At 49.1% G+C, this 13,398-nt stretch overlaps 1 protein-coding gene across 4 annotated transcripts in view; it reads right to left on the bottom strand.

The window, feature by feature from the left end:
* CNTFR (ciliary neurotrophic factor receptor) overlaps positions 1-13,398 on the bottom strand; it is a 204,552-nt gene that overhangs the window by 142,986 nt on the left and 48,168 nt on the right. For 3 of the 4 annotated variants that reach the window (XM_027665417.1, XM_027665418.1, XM_027665419.1), the window contains one exon: positions 9,959-10,063. In XM_027665417.1, coding sequence (XP_027521218.1) covers positions 9,959-10,063 — 105 coding nt within the window. The remainder of the gene's footprint in view (positions 1-9,958; positions 10,064-13,398) is intronic. The other variant, XM_027665420.1, reaches the window with a different exon arrangement.

The following is a 13,398-nucleotide window of genomic DNA, read 5'->3' as shown; positions in this document are numbered from 1 at the left end:
ATTTACTGGTGGTATGGACACAGTTGCTTCCATAAATGCTGCCCAGTGAGGTGACCAAAAGCACTGGTCCCACACGGACATGCCCAGCCAAGCCTTGTGCCACCATTACCACAGTGTAAGCACGTTACCACCTTACCAGCACGTAAGGCGTGCATGGCATTTATGGTGCTGGCACCACTGCCGGGTACCCCAGCAACCAGGCAGCATTTGCTGAAAGCTGTAGCACTGATGGACAACAGATCCCAGGCCCTGGCACAGTGCCTTCTTTGTGGTGTGAAAGGCAGCAAAACCCAGTGTTGGTCAGGAGGGCTTGTTCCAAGTGTATCTTTACAAGCTCTAGCTCAACCCTGTGGGGCAGCGATGGCCACTGTTGCACAAGCCCCTTTCTCCTCCTCCCTCCACATCAGAAAGCATCAATGGGGCTGGAGTTTGCCAAGTAATCACAGGGTCTGGTGCACCACTATTGCCCTTCTGGTGGAGCCCACAGCAAGGGTTCCTCCAGCATGAGCAGGCAGGATACCTCAGGGATCTTGCACTTGGCTGCTGGGCTTTTCACCATCCCTCTTCCCATCCAGACATTGACTGACGTTCACCCCTCACTCCCAAGCCCAGCGCCGACAGCCGCAGCTCGCCCAGTTTTCACTGCCATCTTGTCATGCAAACAATTTATCACCCGCCAGTGAGTGCTCGTTACAGACGACAGACTCCAGTGTCCATTAATTAACAGGAAATACTGAGAGAGACATATACACACACACAAATCTGTCTGAGAGGTTTCCTACACCATCCACCACGGATGCATCCACGTGCTGCCACAGTTAGCACAGACTCTTGGAGCCACCGCAGAGGTAGCCAACAGCAGTCAGGCTTAAATCAAGAAAAAGCAACTTTACAGGGAAAAAAACCCAGCTATGGAGGTGATAGAGTAGCATGGTTTTATTCCTGAATTAGTAAGAAGTTACTCAGCTTAGGGATCAAGAAAAGGATAATGATTCAAGAACAGGGGAGGGAGCAAGCAAACCATGTCCCAGCTGCTAAGAATTTGGAGTGAAGGTGACTCCATAGACACCTCCAAAGGGCTTGCACACCCTTCTGTTGCAGGAACAGCTAATGCTTTACCTAACCTTGCATGGTGGAGAAGGCATTCTTAGCTGCTCTACCTCCCTTCCAAGCCTTCCAAGAGTCCAGCAAGGCAGGATGATCCCAGTCCCCTCTTGTGGCAGCAAACCCAGGAGTGCGAGAGCTTCCCCTCAGCGGCCTTACACATCCCAGACCACAACTGAGCAGCCCTGAACGAAGGCCTGGTAGCACTTGAGCCCTCACGCTGCTGGGCCAACTAAAAATAAACCAAGTGTAGGTTTAAGAAGTGCCATGTGTTGCTGGTCTTGATGCAGAACCCAGGCACAGAGGGTGAGGGAAAAGGGTTTCAGAGAGCAAGGAAAAGGAGTTTCAGAGGAATCATCTGAAACTGGTCTGGCTTTTTGGTTTGGGAATAAAACCTAAAACCAGTTGGAAAGGAGATCTAAACATCATGTAAAAATCCAGTGCTTCATCTTTTTATCAAGTGGGCTTTCACTTTCTTCTGCTGAGGCTATTTGCCAAGCACAACACAGAAACACGAGCTATTCGAGTTGATCCAAAACTGGTTTTCACCAAATAAGCCATTCATCTGAAATCCTTTTGCCCAGCTCTGCTGCAGGAGAAGCTATCTGCTCATGGCAGACCACGATTTATGCTTAAATGAGCATTTGTGACTAACAGACAGGCTAGATTCATAGTGAAATGCATTATCAATAAATCAGTCAATCACTTCTGCCCTCAGCTCAGGGCTGAAGTCTGGAGTAACTACTCAGCACTTTGTCAACCTTTACTCCAGCAAAGTCTGGGTAAGAGACCTCAGGATTTAGCCTATTGATTGCTTACTATTGTTTGTGATGCCCTGCATGCGTTAGACATGCTCCCTTCAAGCAAGATTAAATACCTGGCTTATGGCATTGGGATTCAAGAGAAATTATCCTTTACAAGTACAGGAACAGACAACTCAAATTGCCTTGTGCAATGGTCCACTGTGGTGCAAAGGCACCTTGAACCCACTCTATCTTGCTGCCAGGGAGGGTGGCACATGGAATTGCTGGCTCTCCCAAGGGCTGGTGTGGTAAGCCCCACGGCTGTAGCAAATTTCTGCAAGTTATGCAATTTTGGCTGTGTGTCCAGAGCCTCTGCAGCTCTCAGCTCCTCTCGGTAGTGTTTTTAGCAAGAACAGTAGAGTGACAGCTCCCCAGCAGCTTTGAGCAGCATCTCCAGCTCAAAGGCACCCTTAATACCTCTGCCAAACTAGGGCCTCTCGGTTTTTACATTTCGTTTGAAGTTAAGCTGATCTAAAACTTGGGTGAATGGGCGCAGATAGAGTTGCTCAACCAGGGCCCAAGCAAGTCACAGCAGAGCTGCCGCCAGCTCTTGGCAGCGAAATGGACCAAGGACTGGCGCTTGTGCCCCACACACCACCATGCATATCGAGTGTATTAATGCAGGTGGATACAAGTGACCATCTTGTCCCACCTAAGGGCAAGCCTGGGACACTTGTTTCCCCCACAACGATAAAGCAAGAAAATACAGCAAGAAAACCATTTCATGGCAGAACACCTCTTACTAACTCTTTTAATGCTGCCTGCCTTCCTACCCCCAGCTCCTCACTCCCTCTACCAAGGAGGCAGAAAAGTTTCTACCAGTAGCCTTCAGCCTCCAGATCCAAGCCTGATGCCCAAATGAAGCCAGAGGATGACCTGACTGTCCCTACAGCACACAGGCAGAACGCTGAAAGCAAAACTGAGAAAATAAGACTGCAAATAACTTACTCATAGGAGTCACAATGCTCCTGGGATTTGCCCAGAGCGATGCCCTTACTCCACTGCTGCAATGGTTGGGATGACAACAAGACCTCAGCCAGCCCAAGATGGGAGTCTGCTCATTTCCATCTCTGGGAATCTGTCTGTTCAGTATGGTTTAAGTTGCTTCAGGGTTTTACCCACTGCTGGTGCAGAGGTAGGCACAGGGACACCACCACCTCCCAAGAACCCCTGCCATGGGCTGAACCTTATTAGGGATGAAGGGCACTTAGAAGGAAGATAAAGTCTCACTTTCTAAGGATGCTTCTCCCTGGTGACACCACCCTGAACACAAGGAAAAAACCTTCAGCAACTAAAACCCTGCCATCTCCTCAGAAAATAAAGCATCCTGCAGAAGGACCTGGCAACTTTAGGGGGACAGGGGTGGGGGATGGAGAAGGTTAAAAATCCATGATTCACAGAATCCAAACCTAGACCACCAGCTGCTCTACCAGCCCCATGGCATGCCCATGCATCAGAGATGGCATACCGATTCCCAAGTTTCACCCACACATCCCACTGTAAGGATTTCTGATGCTTGTCCCACCTCCTTTTATTTCTGCCTGGTGCCCGACCTCCCCCTTTCCTCTGGGTACTTTTCCTGCTGCTGCTTGTTCCTGTCCTTTACAGCTCTGCTTGCTGTCACTCGCATAACCTTGCCTGTTTGGTAATTTGTGGCAATAAAGTGTCACTGTGGGGAAAAAATACAGCGTTGCAGCAGCATATAAATTTCTGATCCATAAATTGTGCTGGTCCCCACGTGCATGCCCCTCCTTTTCGATGTAAAGTGCAACAATTTAGGGCAAGAGGAAGAAAAAAGAGCCGGTAATATGTGATCTTACTGAAGGGCAGCACTGAGGTGTTCTCATCTGGGGCTGTAACAAATGCTGAGGGACTAGTGTGTGCTGTAAATTGCCCTGGAGACATGGGGCCTCAGTGGAGGCTTCCTAGAGCTATCCAGAGCTTAAAAAAGGAGGAAATAAATAAAGGGGGAAATAATACATTAGACATTGCTAAGGGGTGCAATCAATGCTGCTGTCCCCCTCTTCTTTGAACAGCCTCGCTGGTGCTAAGCACACACGACTCTGGGAGCACCATGGACATGAAAGGGATCCAGCTGTGTGCAGCTGAGCCCCTTGCTCCTCTTCCCACCTATATGTGGGATCCTGCCCATCCCCATTGCAGCTGAACAGCTCCTCCAGTACATCCCCACCTCCAACCACCCTCCTAGGGCATCAGGGGGACTACGAGGAGGTAGGTCTGCACTTTTTCCCTTCCACCTGGTGCAGCAGATGCCCATTTTATGCAGATGTATGCCCACCACCAGGCTGACAATGGTTCCCCATGGCTCAGAGGCAGGACTCAGTGGGGCAGATCCTCCCTCAGGCAAATGCACCTCCACATTTGTGGCCCCACGATTTCCAGCTTTACTGTGCAGAGCATCAGGCACCCACCACCACAGCCCTCCAGGAGCCATGAGACTCACAGCATCCATGACACCCTCTGAAATGGTTTTAGAGGGAGTACAGGCCCTCTTACTGATGGTTATTTCTTTTAACTGGAATACACAGCTTGCTTCCATCAGACCCCTCATATACTGAATTATCATCTCAGTCACACTGTAGATCAGCATCCCAGGCCAGCTGCAAAATATCACCTCCAGCACTACTGCTGCCAGTCTCCTAAGCTATGGCTCCTGTGCCAGAGCCAGCAGACCGTCCATCTCCCATGGTCCTCACTACACTGGGGTCTCATCCAGCATCCATCACACAAAACAGCAGGAAGACTTGCATTAAAGTCTTCTCCTGACACTGACATCTTTCTTGACATCTATGGCTCACCTGCGCAGCCCAATAACACTCCTGTGAATATAAACAAGCAGGAGGGAAAGTGTGTTCACCAGACGGATAGCTTGGGGAAGTGTCATCACCCGTTGAAAGCCCATATGTGGTTTTGTAACAAAGGTATTTGCTTCCTGTCTTGCCCACTCATCAGAGGAATATATGAGCAAGGCTAAGCAGCACCCTGGAGACAGACTAAAACCAAGCGGAGAGCAAAGGATGCTTGGAGCACTCCGCAGGAGCCGTGCAGGCGAACACATTATGGACACCCTGGGGAGGAGAAATATCCTTTCTCCCAGGCTTGGGAATGGCACACAGCCAGAATCCATCATGCAACCATCCTGCACCTAACCAAGAGGACGTGTTAAAAAACCCAAAAGAAGTCAGGTGTTAATCATCAAAACTACCCATGGACAACTCCTTCCCTCCTGGAGCCACAATACACCGAGGCCTGAAAAAAAGCACTTATTGTGAAATCTCCATCTCACTGCTGTGGGTTGGTGCTGGGCTTGGGCATAGGAACACCCACCCTGTGCTAGTGTGGGCCCTGGCAGACAGCAAGCACCACACGAGCCAGCTGCGGGCCCAGGCAGCAAAGGAATCAACAGCAGGCTGGGCTGGGGGAGCAGAGGCACAGCCAGCAGGTCATGCAGCACTTGGACCACATCAACACACTGCTCTTAAGTTTTAGGAGCCCTAAGACAAGACACATGTTGATTAATTGGAGGAAATTCAGCCAGGACCACTGAAATATTCTCAGAAGCTGTTGAGAAGACTTAGCCAAGCTCTTCAAAGCAACACATAGCAAGAGGATGAATGACAGTGGGCATAGCTGAAACAAAAGGTTCTCACTGGATACCAGGAGAAACTTTTCCCTGCTTTTCCTAGGGTCAGAACTGAGGGAAAGTCAGCACAGCACCTTTAACAACAATACTCAAAGCTAAGCTAAGAATGAACCATTTATCATTCTCTCATTCCCAAATTCATGACTATTGTGACAGAGCAACATATGAAAGGGAATGAAGAGCAACTCTATCACATGAGCACAAGCACTCCTTCACACCAGGAACTGAATCTGGAGTTACTAACCCATTTCATTCCACCCTTTCCACCATACCCTCAAAAATCACACACTCACACAACATGTGTGTGTACATACACTGCAAGACCTGAGCTAACCTGGCCTGAGGAACCACTCCAAACATGCAGTTTGCATGGCTGATCCCAATTCCAATATCCTTGATAGTCTCTGATGAAGAAGGTAAATACATGACATATGATATATCAGTGGCCACATATTGCTGCTTGTGAGGTTTAGAGTGAACAGTAGGAAAAATCTCCTTGCTAGGAGGGTGGCACAGCTGAGACTCAGGTATCCCAGGAGATGGAGGATCTCCATGCTCAGGCTGTGAACCCTCATCTCAGCAGCCACACTGCTCTGATGTGACGTCTGCAGCCATTCTGCTCTGGAGTTTTGAGGTCTCTGTCGGTCTGTGCAAATGCAAGAACAAGATGAGGGATTGTTGGTCAGACTTAGTCTTGGTCACAGACTCCACAGCTACCTACAAGATCTCTCAGCTACTTCATTCTTACTGTCTAAAATCAGGTCCCAACTTGGAGGAAGGACAAAGCCCACGTTGAAGCACTAATGCTCTGGGCTGTGCCTGGAGGGGGACACACCTCAGCCACCAGATACAACATATTTCTTCAACCCAAACACTGCAAAGTACTCAGAAACTGCATAATCAAGTGACAGCAGAGGAGCTTTGGCAAGACATCTATCCATCTATAAATAGAGCTGTGTGTCCTTATCACAGGGCTTTGATGCGTTTGGGAAGAATATTTTTTCCCCTTCGCCACCGAGTCCCAGGCAGCACAGATAATGGGCTTGAATCGATCCAGCTCTAGTATTACTAAACTTCCTACCACTGTGGCAGCATGCCAGCCTCAAATAGGACAAGAGAACATGTGTCTGCTCAGAGCCAACCACAAGGAGCAGGCAGAAAATTGCTTTAGACTTCAAAAAAAAAAAAAAAAAGGTGCTTTTTGCAGATTTGTTGATCAATCTACAATGTATTTTAGAGGTTTAAGAAAGTCAATAGAAACAAGATATATCATTGCTGCACTAGAAGCTGAGAAGTTGTATTTTTATTTATGCTGCTACTGGCACTTCAACCACCAATGTCCTGCTGCGGTCCCACATCACTGCTTCTCCTGCAGCAAAGTCATGGGAGGGAGCTCCCTAACACTGCCACAGTTCACCACCCCATTGGTTTTGCCAGGACAACTTAACACTGGGGCTGGCTGGAGTCTGAAATACCTTAAATGTGTCACTACTGCACCTTGTGCTTTGCTTGTAGCAGGACAGCAGGAGGGACACAGGCAGTGGCCAGGTTGACATCCCACAAACTGCAGTTTGTCTCCTCAGGTCTCCATCCACATGGGTTCAGCACAAAAGTTAACTCAAATCTCTTGGGATGCTCCAGGCAGTGCTGAGACAACCCCTTGGGATTTGTTCCTCAATTTGGTGCTGCTGCAAATCCACACAGGGCAGTGGCGTGGCCTCTGCAAACTCATCCCCAGGGATGTAACAAGTAGGTCCCTTGATGCAGGCACATCTGTCTTGTACTCACCATACCTCTTGCACCATCAAGGCATGACTTGGAGAGGCCTTGCAGTGCTCTGGCCCCCACAGCTCCACTGCAGGGCACTACAAAGCATATTCAGGATTTTTCTTTCCCTTTTTTAGTATAGTGAGTCACATAACATGCCTTATCAAAACAGGCCTAAATCATGTCTGCCTCTCCCCAGATCCCATGTAATGCGTCAGCCATTAAACATGCAATTAGCTGCATTTACAAATCCGTAAGAGGCTCTCACTGGCCGTTCATCACTCACAGGCAGGACTGTTTGTATCCCTCCAGTGAAGCCTCTCCTAACGAGCCACCAGGAAGAGGATCCCACTGGAACTGGCCAGATCCCTTTCCCAGCCTCCATAAGGAACAAAAAACCTTTTCCTGGCTTCCACGCTCTGCCTCAGAGGGTGAAGAATAATGTGCGCATCAGGATTGGGAGGAGTTGGCTGTACACTCTTGGTCAACAGGCACAATCCTTTTGCTGTGGGATGCCCACCTCCAGACATCCTTCTGCCCCAGAGTCCAGGTCAGGCTGCAACATGGGAAGCAGAAACCAGCTAAACCAGAAACAAGGCTAAACCAGCAGAAACCAGAAACAAGGCTAAAACATATCCAGTTGCCTGTCAGACATCCCACCTGAACCCCATCAACAGTCTCTTTGGGAGCAAACCTAGGAAAGGAAGTCAGTGATGCAGAGCAGGGACAGGCAGCTGAGGCATGAAGGCTGGCAGGAGTACCAGCCTTCTGATGCTTCTCCAACCCCCTTCCCATCTCTCTGCCAGGCTCAAGCTACTCCAACAGCATATCTTCTGAGCTGGGATTTTACTCCTCGTCTGCCACACACAAGCAGGCATCAGGGGATATATAATTCAGCAAATCCGAGGAAGAAACAAGCAGCATTAACCGTTAGAATGTGTGTTTGGAGACCCCTCAAACTCTTTTTTCCCTTGCTCCCATCTGCTTTGCTGTGGGCCACCAAATCCAATTCAGCAGCACTCAGAGCTTGTACCAAAGCTGCGACGCATTTGTCAGATCCCTGACTAGACCCATGGCTAATTTTACAACACTAATTTATCTCACCATATTACATCGCTTTCATTTCATCCCCCCCCGGATCCCATTACCGCCAGTGTACCTTGTAGCCAGCATGTAACAGTAATTGGTATTATTAGAGACGTACCCTACTCGAGCTGCTCTATTTGCAGAGCTGCGAGGAGTCCCGTGGGTGGGCTGATCCACACCGAGGAATGGGGAGGGAAGGAGTCCTTATTCCACGCCACTCCACGGATGCCACTAACAGGCAAAGTCAAGGGCAGGGTTTTGCTGCTGTAGAGCACCTCTGCATGCCCAGACCCCAGCCCATTCCCACTGTGGCTCCATCAGGTGTTGTCCACCCCTGCGGGTCCTTAACCTTGACCTTTTAATTCCAGAGACCACATTCAGCCTTGCACACAGGGAGAATTTCTTACTTTGCTTGTGGCTCAGGGGATAAGGGACTCTGCCAATCCAAGGTTAAAGGGGCAGCAAAACACTCCTGGGAAGCATGATGCAGGGGTAGAGGGCAGGGGACAAGCACAGGGAAAATTCATGACACTTCATGCTATTTTGGCCAACAGTTTCTCCTCTTTGGTATAAGCTATTGCTTTCCAAGATCAATGTAACCAAAGTCATGCAGTTTTAGTGTCTAAGTGAGAGACTGCACTAGTCAAACGGTGACAATTCCTACTTAAGATGTCCTTGCTTGGCGTTTAGAGACTTGTTAAATTTTAATTCATCATTTTCATTTCTCAAGGAGAGCATCAGCAAGCGCTGGTTTCCCCAGCACGGCTATGCAGGCTCTGTGTCCCCAAGGGTGGCAGCCCCATTCACAGGCCCCTTCCCTGCTCCACAGGGTCCCTGCGGCTTGGTGAAAATGACCCCAAATCCCTCCTCAAACAGCACTGTGTTACCACAGCCCCATACAGAGCACATATGCAACAGGTCTCAGAGGTGAGGCAATCTCTTGATCATGGTTGGTGGTGGTGTTGGTTTCCTAGAAGGATGCAGCCCTTTTCAAGCATAGCCCGTGGAGGTCCAACACATCTGTGATGCTGCAGCCTCCCAGGGCAGGAAACCATAAAGAATATCAAGCAGACCTGAGAGCTCCAGGCTGTGGTTGTCTGGGAGAGGTGGCACCTCATCTCCCATCACAAAGCAGGGCTGGGTGACACTTACCTGCTCCAGAGTGGTTCAGCCACAACAGGACCTCTGCTACCCTGGTTAGACGATTCAGCTCTGAGCTGCCAAAAGGGCTTTCAAGTGGTAGAGTTCTTTATGAAGATACTGCCCATGTGCAGTCCATGACATGAATTTTCCAAGCTCTTCAAGCAAACCTGGCCCTCCACATTCTAAATAATCACTGTCAGCATCTGTCCTCTTCGTACAGAAGCCAAAAGGCTGCTCACACACCGGAACCAGAAGCAGCCTTTTGTCACACTTTAATAAATGCCATCCTCACTAGAAGACACGTGTCCTGCACACCCACCATACCCAGGTAGTCCAGAGCACACCAATCAAGCACAAATTGGGTGAGCAAGGTTTTTAACACACCTCTTACCTCTCCACCAGTCCAGAGTCCTTGGGGTGTCCCCAAATTCTCATAAACGTCCAGAGGATTCTTCTGACTGCTTGACCAACCCTCGCTGCTCAGATCTGGGATTTTCTTCAACTAAACAGAAGAGACAATCTGTCAGGTTACCAGGTGGAGCTCTGCCACTGCTTTGGATTTAGGAAACAACCAAGGGATGGGGGCATCTGTTTCCCAGCCCTGACAGCTGGGGGTGACTGGTGCAAACATGAAGCTAGTTTAGACTAAGAGCCCTCCCACATGAGCGTCACAGTCCAGCCCCAAAGCACGCATTTGCTTAATTGTTTCGATTCAGAGACATGAAATGGGAGAGGGAAAAAAAAAATTCTGCAGCTTGGGGCATCTGTGATCTTCTTTAAAGACAGACAGCAATGCTCCCCAGATGAAACAGCACGGCAACACTACACTGTCAGCCCAGCACCAAGGCATCTGCCCACAAAGTCTTGCACTGCCTAAGCTCTAATCCTGAAAAGTCTCACACACATGTTAAGTGGTGCAGAAAGAGGCCACTCTGACTGAACCTGGAGTATGAAGAGGAAAGCAGGCATGTACGGCTTTGCAGCACGGACACCAAGGACTAGAAATGGGAGAGGAGCTTCCTGTGCTATGCCTGACACGCTGCCTAGTGAGATGGAGTCTGAGGCATTAGTGTAGCTAGTAGTGCCCTCCCTTACAGCAGGAAATATGCTTTTTGTGTTAGACAAATTATCAGTTGAGATCTGTGGTCATTATCCAGCTCTTGTGGCTGAGGTTGTGTTTCCCCCCCCCCCCCCCCCGCTTCTTTTTAAATGCTTTGAAGAGAAAAACAAAGTCTTATGGATCTGCATTATTAAAAATGAAAAATAAGAACCAAACTCCATTGGCAAGAGGAAAGCCTGGGAGTCACTCCTACAGAGCTGCTTTCCCCTGTGACAGCAGCTCCAAGCCGGGAACATCACAGGCTTTAATTAGCACCCAACCCTCAGTTGATCAGTTTTGCCAAAGTCCTCCCCAGGACCGCATGCAAAGCCTAGGTAAGTCAGCACGAGGATGCTACAGAAACACAAACTACAACCCCCATCCACTCTCCACCTTGCCTACAAAACCTAAATAAATAAATACACCCCCCCCCCCCCAAAACTCCACTGGATGCCTGATGGAGAAACCCTCATTTGCAAATCGCTAGGAAATAATTAAAAAGTTTGCCCAGAGCTTAAAAGGAGGGAAGTGGACTGTTTGTCATGCCAGCAGCCATGGTGTGCCGCAATTTATCATGCTTGTCAGATGTCAGCCACCAAGAAATTTAACTCCCGCTGCCCCAAGCCCAGCAGCCGCAACGCCCTATCAGTCAAGAGCTGCTCTACCAGGCACCCTGGAGCTGATGAGTGACTGGCAAGGAGAGGAGAGGGCTCCTCCCCACCAAGCCTCCTCTGATTCTGCAATGCCAATGCAACTCTTTCGTTATTTTTTTGATTTTTATTTTTTTAAGCCACAGATGAAGCAGGACAGAGGAGACCAGGCTACAGCAAGAGACAAGACTCGTTCATCACTACCTGCCAGGGACCTGTCTGGGCTGTAACTTCAGCTTGACAGGGATATGAGAAGAGAGGTGGGTTTAGCACTGAATACTCTCAAGTAGAGTATTCAAGGGAGGGAGTGCATTATTATGGGTACAAAGCACAAAATCCTGATGCCTTTGCTCAGAACCTGCCCATATGAGAAGGACTGACAGCCCCGGCCACCTCTGTGCCTTGTGCTGATGGGACAAACTACCCCTTGCCACAGGTCCAGCAGCCCAGCTTTCCACATGGAAGTCAAAGCATGACTTGCTTTTTAGGAACTCCAGATTGAGGTCAAACAGGGTTTTGGAGGAACCTGGCATGCCCAAATCAGGTCGCCAGCTGAAGAACCTGATTTGGGGGATGAGTTATGGCTGAGCCAGTAGGAAGATCTGTGAGTTAGGCTTCCCCAAAAACTGAGACCTGCCTTGGTGACAGCGCAGGTGGGCTCACATAAGGAGCAAATGTTGCCAGCCACAGAGCGTGGACAAGTCCTGGATCAGATCTCTGCAGGAGGGTTTGCATCAGTGCTGAGCTCACCCCGCATCACCAGGACTTGAAGTCTCAGCAATGCTACGGTCAAGGCACTTCATCAGTATGACACCTGCTTTATAGGGCCTGTCTGGGCTGCCTCCACACAAATACTCCTGCTTTGGCCATCTCTGTAGCAACAAGCTGAGTTAAGAGGAACCTGCCTGCAAAAGCACTAACTGTTTAAACAAGTCCCTGCAAAACCCTGGAGGAAGCCCAGTACCCATGGCATGCTGCATGTCCCACATGATGCATCTGCACAGTACAGAGAGGGCTAACAGATAACCAAACCACTTGCAAAAAAACCACGTTCCAAACATACAGCATTTGCCAAAAATCTTTCTCCCCAACACAAGCCGGGGCTATACCTTTTAGAAATCCATGAATTTTACTTGGACCAGCAGAAGGGGCCCACAGTTTCCAAGCAGCAAGGCATCCTGTGCAAGAGCTGGGCATAGGTTTTGCACTCACGTGTGCTCAAAGCACTGCAGTTCCTGCTGTGGGAACCTCCCTGCACACGCTATATATAACACACCCACACAGCAGCGTGTCTCAGAGCCTCGCGACTTGGCGCAGGGAAGGTGGATTTTCGTGGTGTCAGCAACAGGCAGATCTCTGATGCCTGGCTGAAAACCTTCCCCAAAACTATCAGACCAAGTTTCGTAGCACAAAGATACTAAAATTTTCTCAGCACGACAACTGCAAGAATTTTTCTGTGTTGTTTTCTTTTTTTTTTCAATTTTATTTTTAACTGTGGATAGAATAATGCCTTTTTCTCCCCTGAACTCTGTTCTGCGAGCAGCTTAAAACTCTCTTTGCTAAAATTTTCCAAAAAAATTCAGCCGGAGGCAGAGACATGTGAAGTTTCAGTCCAAATGGTTAAAGGCTGGCATAGTTTCAAGCAACTGAAGACAGGGGTTTATAATCAGAAGTGTCAGGCAGCCTTAATTATATTATTTCCTGAAGGAAATAGTTTTCCCTGCCGAAGTCCAGGAGTTATTAAAAAAAGTTGACCTCACTGGAACCAATCAAGATGGAGACGAGAAGCCTGTGATGGATTCTTAAGGCAGGCGGGTTCATGCATCTGTATTTTCAGGGGTCCAGGATTTTAGGACAGGTGTTCCCAGACAAGCCTGGCCTTGTGACAGCTGATGGCCAGGAGCCAAGATGCAAAGCCCCCTCCCATCCACTCTCATGAAGTGCCCTGAGCAGGGGCACATAGGAGCCCCATGCACCCAAGGAGGGTGTTTCCTGTGCCCAGATCGATTGCCTCACCAACGCAAGCAAAGAAAAACAGCCAGATGCTTTGTAGCTGTCAGGAGCACACAGGCTTTTTGTCCA

This window comes from Corapipo altera, unplaced genomic scaffold (assembly GCF_003945725.1).
Source record: "Corapipo altera isolate COAL_440 unplaced genomic scaffold, ASM394572v1 61045, whole genome shotgun sequence".
In the NCBI taxonomy this organism is placed as follows: Eukaryota; Metazoa; Chordata; class Aves; order Passeriformes; family Pipridae; genus Corapipo; species Corapipo altera.
The sequence above is the reverse complement of the archived record's forward strand: the minus strand, read 5'-3'. Positions and strand labels throughout refer to the sequence as shown.